At 45.8% G+C, this 23,119-nt stretch overlaps 1 protein-coding gene across 4 annotated transcripts in view; it reads left to right on the forward strand.

Moving 5' to 3' along the window:
- Positions 1 to 23,119, forward strand: part of CCDC50 (coiled-coil domain containing 50) — a 42,010-nt gene that overhangs the window by 2,911 nt on the left and 15,980 nt on the right. For 3 of the 4 annotated variants that reach the window (XM_030226961.2, XM_030226962.2, XM_030226963.2), the window contains exons 2-5: positions 14,935 to 14,997; positions 16,319 to 16,448; positions 20,075 to 20,165; positions 22,899 to 23,007. In XM_030226961.2, coding sequence (XP_030082821.2) covers positions 14,935 to 14,997; positions 16,319 to 16,448; positions 20,075 to 20,165; positions 22,899 to 23,007 — 393 coding nt within the window. Of the gene's footprint in view, positions 1 to 13,993; positions 14,060 to 14,934; positions 14,998 to 16,318; positions 16,449 to 20,074; positions 20,166 to 22,898; positions 23,008 to 23,119 lie in introns of those variants that run through there. The other variant, XM_050977829.1, reaches the window with a different exon arrangement.

Below are 23,119 nucleotides of genomic sequence, written 5' to 3' on the forward strand. Positions count from 1 at the left end.
TTTTGGTGATAAAAACATCCTAGGAACATTATTTTGATTAGCTACTTATAAAGCAAATAAAACTGTCTTGAGCTCTGCTTGATCTCTAACTGCCTCTCATCTCTTGTGACCTGATGCATTCCTAGGAGCTGTGTTTGGGAAGGGCTCCACCCTCTTTTGGCTGCCTGCTGTGAGTGAGCCCTTGGACTTGAGAGGCACTTCTGGCTCCATGCAGGCAGGCTGAGCTGCAAGGGAGGTGTTTTGGAGCTGTGCAAACCATACCCCTCTCTGGAGGATGTACCTCTGGTCCTCTCTGCTGTTATCTTTCCAAAGGTCTGAGGCAACATCTTTGTGAAGGGAATGCCTGCCTGCTCAATTGCAGTCTCCAAGAGCCATCAGTTGTTGGCAGCAGCAGAAAAAACCCAGGTCCAGGCATTCTCCCAAGGGCTCCTCATCTTCCTGCTAGTTTGAATTCTCTGTGAAGAGAGAAAAGGGAGAGGTGGGGCAGTGGGGGACTCTAAACTCTGCCCCAGTAGTGTGCAGCTCTGGAGAACTGTGGAAATTTGCACTGGATGAAGTGGTTTTATTGAATTTATGTTTAGTAGTACTGTAAAGAAATGCAAGGGCAGTTGTCTGGGCTGATGAGTAGAACTGACCCTGCCACACTACTGTCTGAGCTCCAGCCTTGACAAAGGCTGATTGTGGCACCTATGCATGGAGAGATACAACAATGCTCACACGGCTTTCTACTCTTTGTTCAGCACCTGATTTGACTTTTGGGAGCTGTACATTCAAATGTTCCTGGTTGTAATCTGCTGCCTGAGAGGCCAGTATCTAAATGTGGTAGTAAAAGATACAGCTCTGATTGTGACCTTGGGGAGACAGGAAGAGCTTGAATATTTTCGGTCTTGGCAAGGTGTTCTCTGGGGCAAGCAGTCTGGCTGGCTCTCTTTTGCCTTAGCATAAATTGAATAAAAGTTTGCTGTTAGCATCAGTCTTCCTTTTCCTCCCAGATACAGACCTTTCTGCTGACCTCTGCAGCTTAACATGACCTCTGCTGAAACCCCTGCAATGAAAACCTCCTGGCTACTGACCCTCCAAGTGACTGGGGAGGGGGATGAGGTCTGAGGTGCAATGTGCCAGGTTTCCATGGAGCAGACTGAGGTTATTGGCCTTTAATGAGGCCTTTGGTGCCTATCTGTTCTCAGCAACATGAGAGTGGACAGGAGAAATTTTATGTCTGTTAGAGGTGGAAGAGGATTGAGGAAGTGTGAATGGCTGGCACAGTGTCTGATGAGGAAAGATTCTGCTTAGGGGTTTTTCAGGGGAATGGTTTTGAGGGATGAGCTGTCAGCTGTATTCATCTGAAGGAAGCATTGGCCTTTAACTGGATTAGTATAATCAGGGCAACAATTTTGAGAGCAGCTGAGGGTCAGCCAGGTCATTGTGAAGCCACCTGCCCCATGCCCTTTGGCTCCAGCTGGGGTTTTTCCTTGCAGCATCATGATTTTCTGCTTTGTGACTTCCTTTAAAGGTTTAAGGGCTCTGAGAAATTCAGGCAAGATGGATGGCTTGAGGGCAGTGGAGAGGTGGAGAGTGATGGGACATAGACACAGGTCACTGGCTCACATCCAGCTCTTCTGGGTAATAGGAGATCTGTTTTTCCAGCATGCATGAATTCTGTAGCTGAGGCTGTGGCATTCGTTTCACTTCTGGTTAAAGCTGGTGAAAGTTTTATTTTGCATTCAGTGGTTCTGGGTCTGCAGTGCTTGGCAGAGATGGGCAGGATTAGCATATTTCATGCTCTTGGCTCTGAAAGGCAGCTGAACAAGCAGGTCTGCCTCCTCCCATCCCTAAATCCTTAACACTTGTCTTCTGTGAGCTGCTGTGGAGGTTGTCCTGAGGCAAAAAGACTGCTCGAAAAGCTTTGGCAGAAAGACACCCCAAGACTTCCATCTCTGCTTTTTGCAGAGATGTTTCCTTGGCTCCTGATAGATTTTTGGATGGGGTTAAGAGGGGACACATCCTATTTTTGCACTCATTCCTGGGGATACAGGGATAGCAGCGGGGGGTTTTCTCCTGTTTACGATACAACATTGTGACTTCGTCCATCACCCATTGCTGGTCTCTGAGGAACGCTCCCAACTAAGCAGTGTGTTTACGGTCACCATGGGCCTCTGCCTAATCTTTCTTTCCTGTGGCCATGGGAAACATCAGAGGATGCCAGGCAGGAGTTGGAGATGGCTGCTGCAAGGAGCAGGAAAGGCCAGTTCTGCTCTCTCTGGTGCAAGAAAAATCCCACTTGGAAAAACAATGGGATATGCCTTGGAGCTGTGTGAAACTTCTGTTTTGCTGGAATAAGCTTTCTTTTTCTTGCTCAGAATCATCCAGTTCACATGAATGTGCTGATTTATAGGACAAAGCGGCAAGATCCCTGCCTGCTTCCTTCTCCCCTTTCCAGAATGTCCCCAGCTGGTTGGCTTCTTGCTCCTTCACTGCTACTCCTGTGTAGTGCCGCTTTGAAGGCTGAAGGGCTGAGGGAGGAGGTTGGTCTGCTGGTAAAACTGCCTTAAAACTTGAGAAGCTTTAGGTCCATTTTCTGGCGTGACACTCACTGCTGGCTTGACCTTCAGCTGTTCTCCAAGAAGGTGATAACGACAGCTGCTGTTCTGCTGCTAGTTGGCTGCATTGCAGGGAGCAAAAGGCATATTTGCTGGACATTTCCACTGGGAAAGCTGCAATCTCCCTGGAGGCTGATGTGTGTCAGCAATGCTCTCTGTTCACCTTACAGGACTGGCTTTTCCACAGAACATGTATAGGACTTTGTGAGCGTCCCTTGACACTTCATTTCTACTTTTTTTTTTTTGAGAAGTAGAAATTGGAGCCTTCCTGCTGTTTTCTTTCTCAGTACTTGAAAAGATACCACACAGCTCACTGAGTGAGTGTTGTGTGGCCTTGATACTGTATGGCTGCGGGGATGGACTTTTAGCTGGGATAGGAAGAGAACATGAGGGTGCAGCATCAGGCTGGCTGTGTAAGGGGTGCCAGGCAGTGCTGTTGTCAACCTTACCTTGAGCAAAGGGGATCAGTCAGGCCTTAGTGCTCTTAAAATTTACCCTGTAACTCCAGGCACCCTGTCAATTAAGCTTGCCAGAAGTGTTACTCTTCCTGGGGAGAAAGGTGTAGATGAAAGCCTGCTCAGAGCCTAGCACAGCCCAACTGCACCTGCCCAATTATTTTGTGTCAGGCTCCTGAAGCTCAACAGATGGTTATTTTAATTGCCCACCAACCCACGATGTCACCGCCACAATGCTCTGTCAGCCAAACTAAAATAGGGAGATCTTTTTACTTTGGCCTGGCTTGGTAGAGGTTTGGTTTGTGTGCACTTGGTAGCTCTGCCCTGCATTATGTGCTCTTCAGGACAGAAAGTCAAAGTGGGTTTGTGAGTGAGTCACTTTTCTCACTTCCCTTTTCAAAAGAGGCGTAACAAGCCATGTGCAGTGAAACTGAGTTCCTGTGTGCATTTTCGTTCATCCTTTCCTGAGCCCTTTTGCTGAACCAGAACTTGGTAGCTAGAGGAGTCAGCTCTAAGCGGAAATGTTTTGTGGGCTCAGTATGTGGTGTTCAATAAGTGATGACAAAGGGGAAAAGGACATAAGTGAGGAAATACTTGAAAACAGTGGGACACAGACGTTCCATAAGGACACTGACACGAGTGACATGAGAAGTAAGGGGGCAAAAGGGAGGAAGGAAGTTTATGCAAACAGGAGTATTTCCTGGTGGTGAGAAGGCAGGGGTTTTAATTCCTTTCTGAATTATATGTGTAGCATTGTCTCTTTACATCCAGACAGGACAAGAGGCTGGAGTGTGCTCTGGCTGGAAATGCTCCTTGCAGAGGGACTGTTGCCACTGACTTGGCACATGGGTTGGGGTAATGCTGGTCTGGCTCAGGGAAGCCTTCCCTGGTGCTTCTCCATCTCTGCACGGCACAATGACTTTGCACTGCAAAGGCAGCTTATTATATCTATCTGTTCTGGTTACAGCAAGCATTACTTGTAGCATCCTGGTGCAAAGAAATGGCCTCTCCTTCTGCTCTGGTATTAGTTTTATTATTGAGGTGCTGGCTGGTGGGATGGGAAGGATTTATGAACTAAATTCAGCAGCAGCTCCTGGAGCCTTTGGCAGTGCTGCTGAGGTAAGGTGGTGGAGCACAGCACGGAGAAGGCCTGGGAATTTTCCAAGCCACCAGGGTGTTGGCTGTTTTCATGGCAGGCAGAGAGCTCTGCCGTTCGCAGGGCTGTGCTCTCCTGCAGGCCATCTGCCTGGTGCCAGGTTTCCAAAGGAAGTTGATGTTGGGAAGAGGCTGGGCTCTCCTGACCTTAATTGCAGTGCTGGAAGGACTGAGTCTTTGGCTAGGGCTGCACAGCCCTGCCTGGATTCCACACATCCCTGATGCAAGGTGGAAAAAGCAGGTTTGTGTCCAGCTCAGGGCTCAGTTACCTGGTATTCCAGGCAGCTGGCATTGCCCACAGCACCCACTCTGGCTGTGTAACAGGTGAACTTTACTTGATCCTGATTTAACTGTTCTTTTTTTTCTTTTTTTTTAAAGAAGCTGTGAGTATGCAATATCACCTGAAGGTGATACAGTTCCCAAAGCAAAAAAAAATTACCTTACTGACCTGGAGTTCCTTTAGTGCTCTCAGAGAGGAGAAAAGGCTGCCAGCCTGCTTCTTCCTCATGCTTTGCAATGTATATGAACTGTGGGCTCAGATGCCACAAAGCAGTTTGCTTCAAAATGATGCAGGGAGCTCTGCCTCCCTGTCCATCTGGTCTCAGAAGCCAGAGACTTATTCTTACCCTTGTATGCCAGGGTTTTAAATCTGTAGTTGCACTTAGGGCAGTGTGCCAACAAAAGGTTGTGACAGGAAAGGGAACATGTATTGTTGGTGCTGTAGCTTTACTGATTTCTGACTTGTAGCTGGATGTGGAATTTTGACTGATCTGGGGCCAGCTTTGGTACTTTTTGTTCCCCAGAGCTGACTAATAAACCTGGAGAATTTATACACAGGAAGCAAGGGGGGAGAGGGGAGAGTACCAGTGAGGAGCTAGTGGAGCAAAGGAAAAGGCTTTTGAAACAAACCAACAACCTTGGTTGGTTGGGTAGAGGATAGTTGTTCTTGCAGAGCAGCTTTGCAGTGCTGGCAGCAGCTGAACGGGTGGCAGACAAGAGTCTTTGCTTGCATCCTAGCAGCCACCTTTCTAGGGAAAAGGAGGCTGATGGGAATCTGTGCAAGAATTGGAGCTGACTGCAGGGTTAGTTCAGATACCTTCTGCTTCGAATGAAGCAGCTGGTAGGGTTTCCATCAAGGCTGGAAGGCTGCTCAGAGGCCCATCCTGCTGGAGCTTTGCTTCTTTTAGTTTGTGATCTGGAGGAATAAAACCTGGCTGGTTTGAATGCGCACTGCCACTGTGGTGTGTCCTTTCAGCTGCAGCTCTGGTTTAGCTACAAGCCTTGGAGCAGTCTCAGGGTTGGCTCTAGTCATCCCAAGGCTGAAGAGAAGGTGGCATCTCTGGGGACTCTTTATTCTGCTTCTTTTTTCCAGAGGTTATTGTTTCTCTGTACAACTGCAGGTCACTGTCATGTAAAAGCACACTGTGGGGTTTAGAGGGCAACTTGAACCTTTTTTTGGCACTTGGCAGCTTCTCTGTGGGTGTGAGGTTTCCAGCAGTCAGCCTTTTGTAAAGCAGTCACTAAACTGAGTCGGCATGAAGCTGTACCAGAGGGGCGTTCAAACCTCTCTTTTTGCATCATGTCTCCCTTGTATTTTTCTACATTATCTTTCAGGATTAAGCTAGAGGAGAACCCTGTGAGAGCTGATACTTTGCATTATCTCTGCTCCCAGCTGCCTCTTTGGAGCTGCTATGTGAGGTTATTCATCACAGCCTGAGGGCTGAGAAATGCTGGTGAAATATCTGCAATCCAGGGTGCCATGGCTCCTGAAAGCCATCCTGAACCACAAAGTGGGCCTGCCAGCCTGGAGAGAAACTGCTGAACTGAACAAGGGGTTTAGCTGTGCATTCATCAGAGAATGGAAGTCTTGCCTATGTGGGAAACTTAGTGTGTGTAAGAGAACAGAAATTTTGATTATCCGGGAAACTCAATGTGTCCTTCCAAAAGTTTTGTGTGGTGTAAAATTAGTTAAAATGCTGAAATAAAAGCTGAATTAAACAGATAAAACAACAGAATACAGTGATTGCTATTGGAGATGGGGGTGGGGTAAGGGAGTGTACATACAGCGCAAATCTCTTGAGATGCAGGCTCCATGCCCCAGCAGTTTTCTGAGTGGGTGGATGTTTTGAGTTGCACTTGATAAAAGACTGTTTTTCTATTACCCCTCCCTTGCACCAATTTAAATGAGTGGTGGTGGGTTTAAAGCTGGGTTTAAAGGTGCCATGACATTCAGTCTGTAAAAGAAACACAAAAAAACCTTCCAGAAAAGGGGTATCCCATGATCCATGGGGCACAGCTAGCTAAAGGTGTGTCTTACAGTTACAGTGGTGCTCATGAGGCCTGTATGGGCCAAGGATTTTGACCTCTCCTGGTGAAGGCAACTCCTGCCCTGCTCTCCAGGGATGTGTAACGGTAGTTTGCCTTTGGGGTGAAGGGTAAAGCACAGCTGTTGGAGTCAAGTGTTGTTTGTTTTGCTGTGGTCCATGGCTGGGAGGTAGTAGTTAAAACTGTCTTCTAGGAAAACTCCCTGCCTTTATTGTTGGTTGTTCCTTTTGCACATGTGGTATTAGCTGAGTCAACCGAAGCTGTGTCAAATGCTGGACAGGATGAACTACACAAACAGCTTTTGTTCTCACTGATAGTTGAGATTATCTTCTTCCATGCACAGACTCAGTTACAATCTCAGATGTTGTGAGTGAAGTGTTTGGCTGCCTGAGGTCTGCTGTTTGACTGTGATGTCAAACCAGCCAAGCCATTCCTGCCTTGAAGTTTTTGTAGTAGGGATCCACCTGGGGGTTACTGGTGGGTCCACAATGCAATGGCTGAGGTCACTGGTGGTCTTTTGGGTGTAGGCAGTCCTGGGCAGGTGGATGGACATTGGGGCAATCAAGAAATTTCTATAGAGATGAGTGTTCTGAGCCTGGCAGGTAATGACTTGCTGACATTAACATATATCATATCTGCTCTCTGCTTTAAAGTGTTAATATATTCTATGTGTTGAGCCCCTGCAATAGAAAGCAGCAGCTGTAACAGCAATGTTGGCTGTAGGACTTGGAAGTAGTGGACAGTTCTTGTGACTCAGGGTACTCTGTATCTGGGGACCCAACTGGACATGTCTGAAAAGGGTGAACTTTCAAAGCATGGGTGTCATTACTTCTTAAGGCTCAATGCCATTTTTAGGTACATCTGAAAGTCTTGGCACAGAGTAGCTGGAAAACTGCCCAGTGGAAAAGGACCTGGGGGTGCTGGTCAGTAGCCTGCTAAACGTGAGCCAGTGTGTGCCCATGTGGCCAAGAAGGCCAGTGCCATCCTGACCTGGATCAGCAATGGTGTGGCCAGTGACCATGACCCTGTACTGGACACTGGTGAGGCTGCACCTCGAATCCTGTGCTCAGTTCTGGGTCTCTCACTACAACACAGACACTGAGGTGCTGCATGAGTGCAGAGGAGGGCAGTGAAGCTGGGAAGAGTCTGGAGCACAAGTCCTTGAGGAGCTGGGGGTGTTTAGCCTGGAGAAGAAGAGGCTCAAGAGAGACCTTACTGCTCTCTACAAGTCCCTGGCAGGAGGTTGCAGCCAGGTGGCCATGGGCTTCTTCTTCCAAGTACCAGGTGATGGAACAAGAGGAATTGGCCCAAGTTCTGTCAGAGGACGTTTATATGGGATGTTAAAAAAAACCATCTTCAGCATAAGGATGACCAGTGGTTGAAACAGGAAAGTATTTGGGTCACCATTCTTGGAGATGCTAAAAAGACGTGTATATGTGGCACTAAGGGGTATGCTTTAGTGGTGAGCTTGGCAGTGCCAGATCAGTGGTCATACTTGATGACTTAACGGTTTTTTTCAACCTAAGTTATTCTAGGATTTTGTGATTGAGATGCACCAAGTCAGCATTTTCTTCTGGATGCCAAAGAGATGGTCTTTATATTCTCAACCTGTGGGGTGTGTTTTAAGCTTTGGGAATAAGATTTGCTCTTATTTAGGAACATTGCAGATTGAACCAGGTATGGTGGAATTATCCAGTGATGAAAAACATGGCAGCCTTCTGTAGAAAAGCAGAATGATAAATCTTATCAAATTTAGTAGCTGGGGCTTGCTCAAAGGATAACCTTTTAAGGTGCCTTGTGCAATTTTTCCTCTATCTTGAGTATCTCCAGCTTCCTGTTTACACTGCAAGCACATCACCTTCTGCTTTGAGGCCTTTAGCAGATACTCTCTCTCTTTGGGACTGGTCTGTGGTACAGTGTGCAGGCTTCTTTACAGAAGTGAGACTGCCAAAATAGTAGCCTCAGAGAAGGCACTTTGTGAATGTTGATGATTTCTGTCCCAAGGCAAGTTAAAAGAATATAATAAAGTTCTGAGGGTTTGATTCCAAAAGGCATTGTCTTCCTTCTTAAAGCACTGTTAGGCAGGTGAGAGCTCAATGTTGGAGAATGGTGCAGACAGAGCACAAAAATCTTATGGCCTTGACCTCAAGGCATTTAGCTTAGAGCAGAGAGGATACCTTCCCAAATCCCAAGATGTTCTTAGCTTCCAGGCCAAGACTGCTAGTAAAAAACCATTGTGATTTGGTGATTCATTTACTTTTAATTATTATTATTTTGCATGTTTACATTTTTGAGAAATAGGCTGAGACCCCTCAGTTTGGTTCCTCACAGAGTCACCCAGTCTCCTTGTGCTGCCTCATAGCTCCCAGCTATGTGTGATGCTCTGGTGCTGTGGCTCAGAAGCAGAAATTGTTCCCTTTCTCAGACTGCCCAGACCTGCCCTCGGTCTGGGATCCACTTTCTCCCTGCATGATTTTCTGATTTCCTTGGCATGATGAGCCCTGGTGAGCAAGGCCCTAGGAATGTCATCTGTATAACTGCAGCAGCCAGACATGTCCTAGCCAGCCTCTGTCAGCACCCATGTGTGGTAGCAGCAGCTCCTGGTGCGATGGGAGAGGCAGGGCAGAAATGGGAATTGCTGAGGCTGGGCCGTGTATCTCACAGAGCAGCATTGCTGGGACTGGGAAGAAAACATCCCAGTTGCATGTTTTATCTGGAAGCTGCCCCCAGGGCAGTCCTTCACCTCCAGCTGGGTGGCTGCTTGGTCAGGTTGGCTTTGTTTCAAGGAAATAATTCCCAGATTTTGAAGGCTTATCTGGCTTGGAGTGGCCTGACCAGTCCCTGCTGGTAAGAGTCTCTAAGAAATCCCAACTTGCTTTCTAATCTGCAGAATTCTACATAACTCAGGCATCCTTCTGAGACTGCTGGCTTGTAAAAGGCTGCATTTGATACTTGCCATTAATTTATCAGCTCTGTAGGTCCTAAAACTGATTTTTAGCTGATGATACTGCTTTTTCATGTTACTTTTGTCTTTCCTCTCCCTCCTGTCGTTTAGATTAGAATTCAAGAACTGCAGATGCTCTAAACTAAGCATGACTCACACCTAGTTTGTTTTGTGAATTACCCAGCACACAGTGCTGTCGGGAAAATGCTGGGAGTGGAGGGGGTGGGGAGCGGGAGATGGTTTTTACAACCCAAAAGGAAATGCTCGGAACATGCATCTGTGGTCCCTGGGTCATTGAACTGGCATGTGTCCTGGACACATTACATGGGCCACTTGAACTAAGGGGGCCCTTGGGACCCACAGTGGATGTCAAAACATGATCTAAGACTTCAGGCAGAAGTGAGGGGGGAGTTTTGCTGCGAACCTTGCTTGAAAAGCCAGTAGGGGCTGACCTCTTGTTGAGAAAGTGCACCACAGCACCCATTTCTGGGTGTTACCTCTCTCTTTGTCATACGCCTGAATATCACTAGCAACATCTAAGGCTGCCTTTGCTCCTCTCTTGTGATTATCTCAATCTGTTTGAAACAGTTTGGGATGTTAAAAACGCTGAGCTGTGGAGCTGAGGTAATGCTGGAGAAAGTTAGTTATATGGGTGGCAGAATATAAAATGGAAGAGGTTATTTAATGAAATTTTGCTGAGCTGTTGTACCTAAGGACTTTCTTATGTCAGCCATAAATGCAGGGCTGCAGCCACGTTTCCAAGAGCCTCAGATGCACCAATGCACAAAAAGCATATTTCCAGTGAGAGCTACCAGAGGACCTGTGCTTGGAGCTTGCAGAGAGGCTCTCGGGGATTCCTCAAGACAAGTGAGCTCCCTCTTCCATGCATGGATTTTGGATCCTGTCACTGTGAGGTTGATGCTTCTGCCTTCATCCTCCTCAGCTGGCACCTCTGCTGGCCATAGCAGCCATTTGGATTCCTGGGCAGGCATTTCTTTATTGACAGCTGTGCCAGAGTGTTTTCCGGGTCTTCTCCCTGCTGTGCCAAGGTAGATTGGCTCAATCAGACTTTGTAAACCTGTTGTGAATGTTCCACGCTTCGCTGGACTTGCCAATTGCAGCTGCTCTGATTGCACCCCTGCTCCTTGTTTGACTGCCTGGTGGCTCCCAGCCAGGGCCCAGGGATGGGAAGTCAAGTTAATTTGCAACAGTGAAGGTAATGTTAATCTCACCTTTCATTTTTTAGACATACAGTTAGGGAGCAAGGAAATGGATTTATTTTCCCTTAAATACAAAGCCTGTCAGAGAGGAGAAATTGAGTCTTTTGTCCTTGGGGCCATCCTATTTCTCAGCACAAACCCAGTGTACATAGTACCTAGTAATGTTTGTGCTGTACCCTGCTGAGACTGGGCAGGGAGTGAGAACTAGTGCTGATGAAACTTCATTTCAGACCATGCCTGGCCAGTCCGCATCTCCAGTAATTTCATAGTTAGCCTCATTGTTGGATGTGAGTCTTCAAGGATTGGTTTCCTTGGCCTCACTTGCAGCTGCTGTCATGCTTGGCTCGGTGCCACGGGTACTGGGTCTAATTGTGAGGGAATGTTCTGCACTGCCATCAGCCCCAAATCTGCTAGGGAGGTGCAGGTGTCCCCATCCTTTGCCACCTGGCTGTCTGACAGTGCTTCGTTGTGTTCGTAATGGGATGTTCTCATCTGCCTTAGCACGTTGTTCTCAGGCTGACGGGACTTGAGGATAATGTGCTCAGATGAGTTGGAGGCAGCCAGCCCAGCCAAGTTTCTGACAGTGACGAAAGGTCGTCTTGTGCTGCCTGCCCTGCCAGCAGCCACAGCAGCACAAAGAGAGGGCTGTGTGCTCAAGCTGTCTGCTTGAGTTTGTAACAGGAGAGTGTGTGCAGCCAAAAGGCTTCTTCAGCAATGCTCAAATAATTCCAAATGTGTGAACAAAGCCAAGGCTTTTTGCTGTCCCACCAGTCCGCTCCATGCTGTGTCTGTCCTCTGTGAGATGGGAGCACCAGGGAACCCAGACACTGAGAAGTTTCCAGTATGCATATCACTGGTAACTGTCCAGCTTCCCTCTTTCTGTACTGGTGGGTCAATATCACTGGTTTAAGACCCTGCTCCTTTATTAATGTCTAAGCCCTGCAGCTTGGTGGCTCATCCCAGAGCAGCTTTTCCTATTTGTTTTGTCAGTGTTGTGTGGATGTGGGACAGGCGGTGGCTGGGCACAGCCCCAGGTCTGGGTGCTGTGTGGCCATGTTAGGGATAGCACTGGACCTAGGTGGTTTTGGGTCAGGAACTGGAAGTTGCACCAGGGAAGATGCTACTCTGGCCTAAATGTGCTTCTTGGCCCAGTCACTGAGCTTCTAAACAGGAGCCTTTGTCCCTGCTTTATGTCTGTGACATCCAGCAGCTTTCAGCTGTAGCCTGTAAGAACTGAGAATTTAAGGAGTTTGTTTTGCTTGTTTGTTTGGAGACCCATGGACTGCTTCCAGCACTTCTCTGGTGGAGCAGCTAGAAGAAGCAGGCCTGTGCAACAAGTCTGTATGGACTTTGCCTTTTTGAGTCTATGCTTTCTTTAGGAAGTCTTTATTGGCCTGTCAATCCAAAATGGTTAAACAATCATTGCTGCATTGTAGGAATAAAGTTCAGTGATAGAGGTGAGACTTTTCTGGGGTTGGTGCAAGACTGTCAAAAGACAAGGAGCAGTATCCTACCATAGCTCTCCCACTTTCTTGCACGTGTGCCAAGCATGTATTTGTAACGTGTGTTTTTGCAAACAGAGAAGTGTGTCTGGGTGTGGTTAGAATGGAGTAAAAAAAAAAAAACAAAAACAAAGCTAAAGTCCTCCTATGCTTGTGTGCCTCTCTGGGGAGGATGGAGCAAAGGTCTGCTAGCACCGTCAGCACCGTGACTGACTAACAAGTCAGAACTCTTGAATACCACAGGGACCAGAGCAGTGTGTGAGCCTGTGCAGGATGGCTTTGGGAAGGGCTAGAATGTACTTTTTAAAGCATTTCTTGTAGCAGTGATCCTTATACAAAAAATGTGTAGCTCTGAAATGTTCATCCTTGGTCCTCAGAGACCTATTGCAGTTAAAAGCAACACCTCCCTCCCATCCTCCCATTCTCTGTTTTGTTTGCTTGTTTTTTAAACAGTCAAGCAAGTGCTGCTTCTGGAATACACAGCACTAATAACAGCCCTAGATTTGGGCAGACTGGCTCTGTGCTGAGGTGTCTTTGATCAGCTCTGAACTCATGGTAAGGCTCAAACCTCTGAGATGGATGTGTTGGATGGTTCTTCCAGCAAGCCAGATGATGCTTCTTGTGAGCAGAAGGTGACTGTTCCACAATTGTTCTAGGAAGCTGAAACAGTATTAGGGATCACAGAATTAGTCTCTAGGGCAAGATTCCCTTGCCCTATCCTGTAAAAAGCAAGTGTTGGTGACCACCAAGCACTCTGAGTTTGTCACCTGGGAGTAGTACTGCTGCCTGTTACTCAGCTGTGGCTTTTGCAGATCTGTGGCTCAAGGCAACATTTCTTTCTTTGCACAGAAATGGCCACTGGAAGCATTTCAATGCTATTGAGTTTCATATCATCTTTCCTTTTTAAAAAGAAGTTGCAATGAAAAAAAGCAACAGTAAAACCTTAATTACACCATCCAGATTTATTCATGCTTAAAGTGGGCCACTGTGGGATCATATAACTGTAACCTTTGTCCTCATCTCCACCCTGCTGCGTGTCACTGTCCTTCACTGAAGTGTTGCTCTGGCTGTTAAGAGCTTTTGTCATCTTAAAACACCTTTCAATGGAGACTGAACCAAAAACTCCATTGACTATGGTAAAGCATTATCTGATCTCTTGGTACAGACAACTAGAAACTGTTCCAGGTATTTTGTGAGGATACCTGGTTGTGGAGTAATGTCTTGATGCTTCTCTAGTGGAGCATGTGCATCTGTGAGAAAAGGGAAGGCTTGTGGGATTGTGGCTTAGGAAATGCAGCTACTTTCTCATTTCCTTTGTGACAGTGGAAATGTTTTATCTTTTTTAACTCTGAACCCTTTCACAAACAGGATCCTCATAAATTCCCCTTGTACTTTTGATGCATTCTGGGGGTTTTGGGGTTATTTTCAGTTTATCTTTTAAGGTGTGCCTGTGATCTGCTAAAGAGAAATCTTGGTCTTCCCCAGAGGTTTTGCCAGTGGAGTGCAGCTGGAGGAGTTTGTACTTCCCTCTGTGGCTTCAGAAGCACCTTGTAGTCCTCTGCTTTGTGATGTGGTTCAAGTGGGAGATATTCCCCTCTTTGGACGCTGTTAAGATTCTTAGCTTGTCACATTGAGGGAAAAATAAATGGCAGACCTCTCTAGTGCAAATTTTTTGGTACCACTGCCTAAAACTCCCCTCAAAGCAGGCAGAAACCCCAGGTCTGGCAGATCTGTAAAAAGGGGCCCCATTCTGCAGTCTGGGGTGACAGGTCACTGTCTGCCTTTTGTTCACAGAGAAGCTGACGTGAACCTGCCACCAAAAGGCTGAGCCTGATGCTGTGTGTCTGTCCCTGTCCCAGTATGTATGTGGCTTGTGTTTTGTTGCCCTACTGCCTATAATAACAAGTTAAAAATATACTCTGGTGTTTTTCTACAGTGTAGGTAGAGCATTCCTTTGAAAGTTCAAGTGGGAAAGTGATAGGCATTGGCAAAAATCTGCTGCTTTTAAACTGGTGCCAAAGGGAGTTTGTCTGTTTCCCATTTCACTTGTCTCAAGGTAATTTTCAGCATCTTTTGAAGAAGCTGTAGTTATTCCTGCCCATAATGCTGTGATTGATCCCATACCTGGGTTCTAGGTGCAAATCCAGCATCTGCTTTTAGACAGTCAGTGAAGCTTACAAGAAACAACTGAAAATGATACCTGAGCTGGTAGAAATGCCTTGAGCGAAATGCAATGAGAGCCATGGAGCTCAGTCTGCTCAGCTTTGGAGAGATGCCAGTGTGCACCTACCCTTTGTGCCATGAAAATACTATTCTCAGACTCTAACCTGGCACAGAAAGTCACAGTAAACACAAATGGTTGCCCTTGGTTTTAGCTGAATGCAGTCAGTATGGGCATTGGTAAAAATATATAATATATATTCTGTTTGAATGGAATGCAGAGGTTTGTACATAAGGTCTGATCCAGTGGTAGCATGGACTATTGTGTTCTTGAAGTGGAGGTCAAGGGGAGAGTGGAGAAGGAATTTTATGCCAACAAGGACAAAGAAATAAACGCACACAGAAATAGACATGATGATAGGCGTCAGGGAAAAACCACAATTCCAGACCTTGGCTAGTAGAAACTGTCAGAAGTTCATATGCTCTCCTGACTGCCATAGCTCGTTTGATGCTTTTTTGGTTTGTTTTTAGTTTTTCTGGTGCTAATTCTCTTTACTTTGTTTCCCTGTTCAGTGTGTCGAGACTTCGCTATTCTGGAAGATCATACCTTGGCCCATAATTTACAGGAACAAGAGAGTAAGTAGCAACAATCTTCAGAGCAAACTGAAGCAAGCTTGTCCCAACAGATATCTGGCTTTATTTGATTTTGCTAAGAAAAATGCTTCCTGCTTTTATTTAATTTTTTTTCTTTTAATGCAATGCAGTTTATTATTGCTGTCTTCACTATCCTCTAACACTGCACTTCACTCTGCTCCAGCTCACATTGTACCCCAGAGATAGTTGCATTTTGTATTTCAATTTTGTGCTCTCCTTTAGAGTTGAGTTTGTTTATGCCATTTATGATAAAATTGCATGTAGGAGTGCACTTGGGGTTTTGTTGCTGTGCAAGGTTTTTAGAAATGACTAGCAATTTTGGAAGCTTCAAGTTTTATAGTCTGACCTAAAGTACAACCAGGAGAGGTCTGTTTGTTTACTTATTTCAGAATTACCAGTGTCTGCCTTTTGAAAGGAGTCTTCCTTTTCAGACATTTTGAGGTAGGGCAGCTTTACACTTGAAGAGTTTATTAAGGAGGAAAAAAAGGACAGCCAGAAACTTCAGAGTGACTGGTGCTTTTTTTTTTAATTTTTTTTTTTTTTTACATGCTCATCTGTTAGTTTGGGTATGTTTATGTTGCAATTTCAGGTGTGGTGGCCTCTCTAATCAGCTTCTCACGGATTTGGTATCTGCCAGTATCAGGTGCTAATGCCATTCCTGGTGCTTCACCAAGGGTGCAGCTGCTCATGCCCTTGGTGCTGGAACCTGAGACCATTGAATTAAAGAGGACTCTGGGCTGTAGCTCATGTAGCCATTTTTTCTGGCAGGCAATATCCATGTATGGTAAAGGACTCACTGGAGCACTAAGTTGCTCTGTTGCTAAATATAAAGGTTGGGAGATTTTTGGAACTGATTCTGCTGAGAGAGAGAGGAATTTTCTTTTGTAGAGGTTATTGAGAACAAATTAGAAAAGTATCCATAATAAGTGATTTAGGTTCAGCTCATCCTCACTGGCCTCTGGTGGTCCCTCCCAGACCCACTTCGTTTGTCTATGGTGATTTTCTGTGGTCAGAAAATGAAATTCAAAGCCTAAAAACCATTCCCTGGATGTGTTTAGGATACTCAGAACTTGTTTTACTCAGACCCGTATACAGCCCCCTCAGTGCTGAAAAGAGGCAATCTCAAGCTGCTAGCATAATTTCAGTTCAGGACTTTCCCACCTTTAGAGAGATTGCTTGGTGTTTTCCTGCCAAGATCTGTCTTCCTTTCTGGGCTAGAATCTCCCTCCCACTTGGTTTATCTTGTTCACTCAGTGAAGTTCTGCAGCCTGATTTGAGGGTTCTTGTCTGTGTTTATTTCCAGTTGAGCATCACTTGGCCACAAATGTTCAGCGTAATCGTCTGGTGCAACATGACTTGCAGATGGCCAAGCAACTGCAAGAAGAGGAGGATAAGAAAGCCCGTGCTCAGATCCAGAAACACCAAAAAGACTTGTGAGTTTGTGCTGGAGATCTTGGAATGGGAATGCTAGTCCCATTTGGTCAGAGCACTAATATCAGCTGCTTTGAGTTGTCAGTGTGTTGGGTTCATCAGCCTTTTGCTTTTGTTTCTTTTTTTCTTTGGCTGTCTGCTGCTGTAAAAGTAGCAATACCAGGCTCTGGCACAGAGAATTGAGAGCACTGTGGGAGCAGGTGGTCCTGCAGCCCATCCTGCCTTAGATACTGTTGCCTGTCCATGAGAAAGAGCCTTCCCATTCTACTTCTTGTTGTGAAAATGGGGTAACTTGGCCTCTTGTGTTGACCATGTTCCTGGCTGAAGTTTGAGAGTGAAGGAACTGTGCCACAGAAATACCCAGTGCTACAGGGAATCTCTCTCTTGTGGAAATTGCAGATATTGGTGTGTTTGCCCTGTGCCTGGTGAATGCTTTTGAGGAGCTGGGTGTGATGCTTTTGGTGTCCTGCTGCACTGACAGCCCCTGTTTGTGCTTGCAGCTATTCAGTATGAAGTGACCTGGGAAGGGGAATTGCTGCTCCAGGGTGGCTTGATGGGGTGGGTGTTGGGGGACAGGCCTTCTCTTGCAGTCACTGACTTCTGCAGTAGCTGTGGGAGGCTGTTTAATGACTGATCCAGTTTGCTCTGCAGGTTTGCTCAGTCCCCACACATCACGTCTTAACCCTGTGGTCTGTGGTTTGGCTCTCTGTGTGCCATGGCTCTCAGCTGTGGAGCTGGTGTAGAAGTGAAACATGGCAGTGCAGGGCAAAACCAGCTGTGCTTTCCAGTCCAGAGTGGATTTGCAGGGTACCGGATGTAACAGATGGTTCATGGGACAGGGCTCAGCCAGATCTCACTTATGAGAGGTGGGTGGGTGGGGGTCCCTGCAAATACAAGGTCTGCAAGGCAGGATGCATCTCCCAGCAGCTATGCTGCCTCCTGACTTTTGTTGAGTTCTGGAATGCCACCCATCAGGTGCAGTTGGTGGTGGATCACAGAGCCTGGAGGCTCATCTGACAGGACCAGTGACAGAGCAGAAGAGCTCTGTGTTGCAGATGTGGGAGATACAGTACTGGCTTCAAAGCAGCAGCTCATGAAAGCTTTGAAGCTGGGGCGTGACAGATCAGCCACTGTTTTCAACGTTCCCAGCACACTGGGACAGACCTTGTGTACATATGTATCTCTCAAGTGCTTTTTTTCAATAGTTTTATTTCTTTATTACCAATTAGAGATGTGAGTGAGTAAATGACAACATAAAAAATGATTTTGTATGGCAAACATGATTCTCCTTTGTTACTTGCTGGGAGCTGCAAACAATTTTCTTGTTGTAGGACTCTGCAAAATGGGATTTACAAACTTTGTGAGCCAAAGCATGGGCAGAACTGATGATGTAAAATGTTATGTCAGCAGCAGTTCTGCTTCTGAGAGCAGGAGCTCTTTTGCAAGAGTAGTAAAAGAACTTGGAGGTATCCTTTTGTAATTGGATCTTTGTACATTCCCACTATCTCTTCCTTGTCCAAGTGTAGCATGTTCCGGCAACAAAATAATCCCTGCTGTTGTTGCTTTCTGTGTCATGTAGCAGGATAGTTTGATACTACAAGGTGGTGGGAGGAATAGGAGGGCAGAACTAAGGGGTCTTTGGAAACAGGAAACAAAAAAGCTCTTCAAATTTATTTGCTTTCTTCTCTCTTTCAAATCCTAATTTCTCTCAAAGACTTTGTGAAGATAAATGAGAGAACAGAAACATCTCTTTTTAAGAATTCAGGGAAGCATCAAACCTGATTTTCATGCTTCTTTAAAAGCATCTCTTGCATCTAGCTGAGCAGCCTGCACACTGCTAAGCATAGTGGCAAGATTACTAAAATAAAATAGTGTGAAAATATGTTCTTTCCCTGTTTTGCTTTCAGTGTGTGATAGTTCTGTTGCACTGATGTGAACAGTTCCTTTGAACAGTTCCCTTAAACAATCTCCTTTTTTCTCCTCATCTGACAACAACTAGTATCTGCAGTCACTGTGAATGGGAGGGAGCTTTCTGATCACACAAACTTTTAGGTTTTTTCCTCTATTTTGTAAACTGATGTAGAATTTTCCTGACTTTCTTAACACTCCTGGCTGCCCAGGAGTGAAGGACACATGAGTCGGATGGTTTCAGGAATGGTGATGTTATGTTGCTCGGGCTGATTTCTGGGGTCTAATTGGCACTAGAGCTCACATGAAGGGCAAGAAGAGCTGTCAAAGCTCTTGAACCTATTTTCTTCTGCTCACACAAGTTAATACATTAGTTTATGTTGACTAAGTAATCAAGTCTCAGTATTTAATTACTGCTGGGCAATAAACCTTCAAATCTAATCCTCTATAACTGTTCTTAGGAATTGATATGGTGTATTCCAAGATGTGTCATCAGAAAGCAGAAAATGCTTTTGTGTTTGCAATACTTCTGGTGTTCCTTGCTGGTAACAGAGAGGCAATGACCTTGTTGCCTTGGCTCTGAAAGATGATTAGTTGTTTTTCTGTCCTGTTTGTTTGCAATAGGATGTATTTTAAGCATTTAGCAAGTCAGTTTGTGCTGATGAACTTGGCACCTTAGCTCTGCTCACAGGTGCCAGGGGAACTGGAGACGTGCAATGCCTTGCTGTGTCTGACCTTTCTAACTTATTTTCTACCTAGTTTCATGTCCTCAGAGCCTGGGGTTGTAAAGGATCCACTACCAGGCTCACTGACAGCCTGCTCACTAGGATTTGCTTATTCAACTATTGTTTTCCTGGGAGCTGTCGTTCTCTGCTGGTGTCAGGTTTGCCAAAGTCTCTTTTTAAAAAGCAAGTTCAAGAACTAGATTTGCTGCTGTGTGAACTCTTGTGGCTCTGAACAGATCTGTCCCCCAGAGTCAAATGAAACACACACAGGCACACACAAAAATTGCCAGGTTTTATTACCTGGATGAAAGAAACTTGTGTCCAGCCAAACTTCCCACGTCTCAATTGCTCTGATCTCTCCCTGTCCCCAGTGAATGCAGTCTTGTGTTCCTCCATCCACCCTGGCACTGTGGCAGTGGCTTCTTCCCCCTTGTTTTGACACATGTTGCTCCCTTGTCTTTGGGCACTGGTCCTGCTTTTGTATGTTGTCCCACCTCAGTGGCATTTCTCATTCATTACTGAAATGCCACCTCCAGCTCCACTTGGCTTATGTACCATATTCTTGTACTTCCTTCTCCTTGGCTTACATGTGAAAGCCAGTTCCCAGAAGTGCCTGCATTAACCATACCCCTGAACCTCTCCTTAGATAACACATGGACAAAAACTCAGCAGAATTAGGCTGTTTGCAGACTCATGAGCACTACCTTGGCCTGCCCTATTTTGTGGTACTTATCTCCCTTCTTAGCAATCTGCCCATGAATCTCTTTTACATTTTACTCTGTGGATGTTTTGGGAAGTATTTTCTAAATTTGGCTGCCAGTAAGTACAGGGAGTCCTGGTCCCTGGTGAGGATTCATAGCTCTGCACTAACACTGAGTAATAATTCTTTTGTGTAAATTGGGTGGATTTTTTTTTTAGCTCTTTTATCCCTTTCTCCAGGCTGACTGATGCCTGTGACTGCAGCTGCCTATAATCCCTGTCTCCTTGCCTTCTAGGGAACGCCAGGACTGTGAGATTGCTCAGGAAATCCAAGTGAAGCTTGCGTTTGAAGCAGAGGAGCGCCGCAGGCAAGAGGAAAAAGACGAGGTAACCTTTAAAGATGCAGGGATGGCAGGGCTATTTGTAGCAGCCTTTTCAGGGCAGACATTTCTTGGCCAGTAGCCACAGGAGTTGGCTTGCATGGTGGAAGTCCTGGTCATGACAGATCTCTGTATGCAGAGAGATTTTGGGGAGTCCTGTTACAGGAACAAGATACAGTCATAGTCCTCACACTCAAGGGTCATAAGGGTTGTTGATGACAGTGGCCTTGCTAATGAAGAGGTCAAGTAATAGGTAAGTCTTGCTGAGGTGTTTATTGCCCTGTTGGAGGAAGTTGTAATTGTTTATACACTCTAAGACCTGCTTGCTTTCTCAAATGCAAGAAGACAAGTACTGCTCTTGGGAGAATCCTGGGCCATTATTTCTTTGTCTTTAATGCAAAGATTTCAGATGGACTCTCAGCCCAGCCATCTGTTTCTGGCTTCTCCATTTTTCAATTTAGTATTTCACAGCCTGAACACCCTGTTACAGTTTCTTGCTGTAAGGAATCTGTAAGCAGATTCCTTTTGTGACTTCAGAATGTTTCTCTGCTCCTTTTGCTTGAGAGTGGGTGTGTGGTTTGTTCATAGTGTACAAACGGTTTTGCTTATTGGTCACCTCAATGGATCAGTCTGTCAGATTGAGTTTTCAAGAAACCCACAGAGTAGAGGAACACCTGTGAGAACCTGGAGTTTCAGATGATTTCCTGAGAAGCCTGAGTTGTCTCGAGATGTTCAAGAGGCACCTGGTGGCATTCTCTGTATCAGGAAGAGCTTGAACATACGGTTGTATTTCCTGGCAGAGCCTGAAATAAGAATCTGCCCTTAACTGACAGATGCATTGGGTTTTTTTGCAAGTCTTCATTTTCTTATTCTACCATTAATTCCAAGCAAGTACTGAAAGGCTGCCCAGACAGATGGGAAGGGCTTGGCTTCCAAGAGGAGCTTGTGCTAACAGGGTGGGAGGAACACTTTGGCTACAGGATTTCTGCTTAAAAGGTAGTAATCTGTCATATTTTTATCAGGAAGGTGAAGGAGATGCAAAACTAATGTTGACTTGTGGAATTGCACCTTTCCTTCCTGCTTTATGTAGAGAACTGCAGGGATGTCAGCAGTCTGACAACAGGTCCTTGCTGCCTGTCAAACCTTCCTGCTGACCATCTTGTGCAGTTGGGAGCAGGCTTCAGCTGACTGTGCCTTAAAGCAAGGAGAAGTCATAAATATTCTCTCTCTTCCTGCTGGTACATGGGAAGTTCCCGAGTGTGTCTGAAATGTAGCTGAGGACAAGGCAGAGCCTTTCTGGATTGCAGGTATTTTAAATGAAACACTAAGCCTGCCTGCCCTGCCTGCTTATGAATCCTGTTTGTAAGAAGTGGTTGTGTGGATTTGCAAATCCTGAGCTGTTTCAGTCCTGGAGATAATGTGCTTTAGCTCATATATTTATAGACTTACAATACTTGCTAGAAAGGTTAACCTTGTCAGAGGAAGGAGTTTGTGGAAGTTTTATTTTGGTGGGTTTTTTTAATTTTGTTTTTGTTTTTGTGGGGTTTTTTTGTTTTGTTTTGGTTTGGTTTTTTGTTTTTTTGTTTTTTTTTTTTTTTTAAGGAGCCTGTGGCATCCCCAGATTTTCCATGAAGCTGGTTTCAGAGCAGATCTTACCTGAATCCTGAAATAATAGTTTGTACTTGAGCAGCCATCCAATGTCCTCCAGTGCTGGCTTGGCTCTGGAGGGTGTTTAGTCGTAGTTTGCATTTCAGCCATGCCTTTCCTGCCTGCAGTGTCCACTTTACATGCATGGCTCTGTAAAGGTCCTGAGGATTAGGAAGGCTTAAATGAATAGCATCCAAAGGGGCAGCACGCCCTGCTGGTATCTCCCAGCTTTGCTCCCAAGCTCCAGACTGGCTTCACTGACTCACAGGCTTGTGGGCCTCAGAGGAGCGAGCCCCAGGGAGCTGTCTGCGGTTCCTAGGCCTTGTTGACCCATTAGTCATCTCGAAGGAAAACCAATTAGGAAAATGGAGTGCTCTTCTCTTTGGCATATCTACCAAAACCGTGACAGGAGACAAATGGCTGCAGTCCCCACTGTGCTCCTGCCCTATGCCTAGTTTGCTCTTCCTAATGTCCTTTCGATTTTCTTTTCCTTCAAGTCTCTGTCTGTCAAACTGATGCATTTCCCTGCCTTGCATCCTGTAGTCCCTGCAAATTACAGCCAGTGTGAAGTGAGTTCACAGTTTGCTTGGGGAACTCCTTCCAGTCAGAAGTACCTTTAGCTGGAGTCCTTTCCTCTGTGCTTTTCTTTCCCTGGTAGAGTGCAGGGAGGAGATCAAGCCCACTCCCATTAGTGGCTGTGCACTTCTGTGACTTCCAAATCCTTGTGGAAAGCCTGAGGTCGCACATGCAGTCTCTTCTGCCCTGATTTGGCCATTAGGGCTTAGCAGGCTTATGTGCAGAAGGAGAAGGAACCTGGGAGTTTGCCATGGTGTTGGAATATCAGTAGTGGACTGAGTTGATGACTGGTTGGCTACTGATGGGGTTGACTACTGGTTGCTGACATGGTACCTTGGGTCACCCATTAATTTGAAAGCCTCATCCAGTCCGGAGGTTGAATTTGAGTAACTGTTGTGTCTGAAAAATTTAATTTTTTTTTGTGAGGATTTTAATAATTGAATTAAGAATTTGATCAAAAGAATCTGGAGATACTTTTTAGTGGTGATTTAATGTCTGTTTTCTTCCATCTCTGCAGGATATTGCCCGTCTCCTACAACAGCAGGAAGAAAAAAAGCGCAAGAAGCACTACCCAGAGTCCCAGGGACACACAGGCTATGAAGAGAGCTATTATGCAGAAAATGGAGGTATGTTTCTGCAAGATAAAAGGTCTGGATCATGGCAGTGTAGGTGAACTTGGTGGTCTGACAACTCTTTGTCCCTCAGACTCAGCTTTGTGCTACAGTCCTGCATTTAGCA

This window comes from Serinus canaria, chromosome 9, assembly GCF_022539315.1.
Source record: "Serinus canaria isolate serCan28SL12 chromosome 9, serCan2020, whole genome shotgun sequence".
Taxonomy (NCBI): domain Eukaryota; kingdom Metazoa; phylum Chordata; class Aves; order Passeriformes; family Fringillidae; genus Serinus; species Serinus canaria.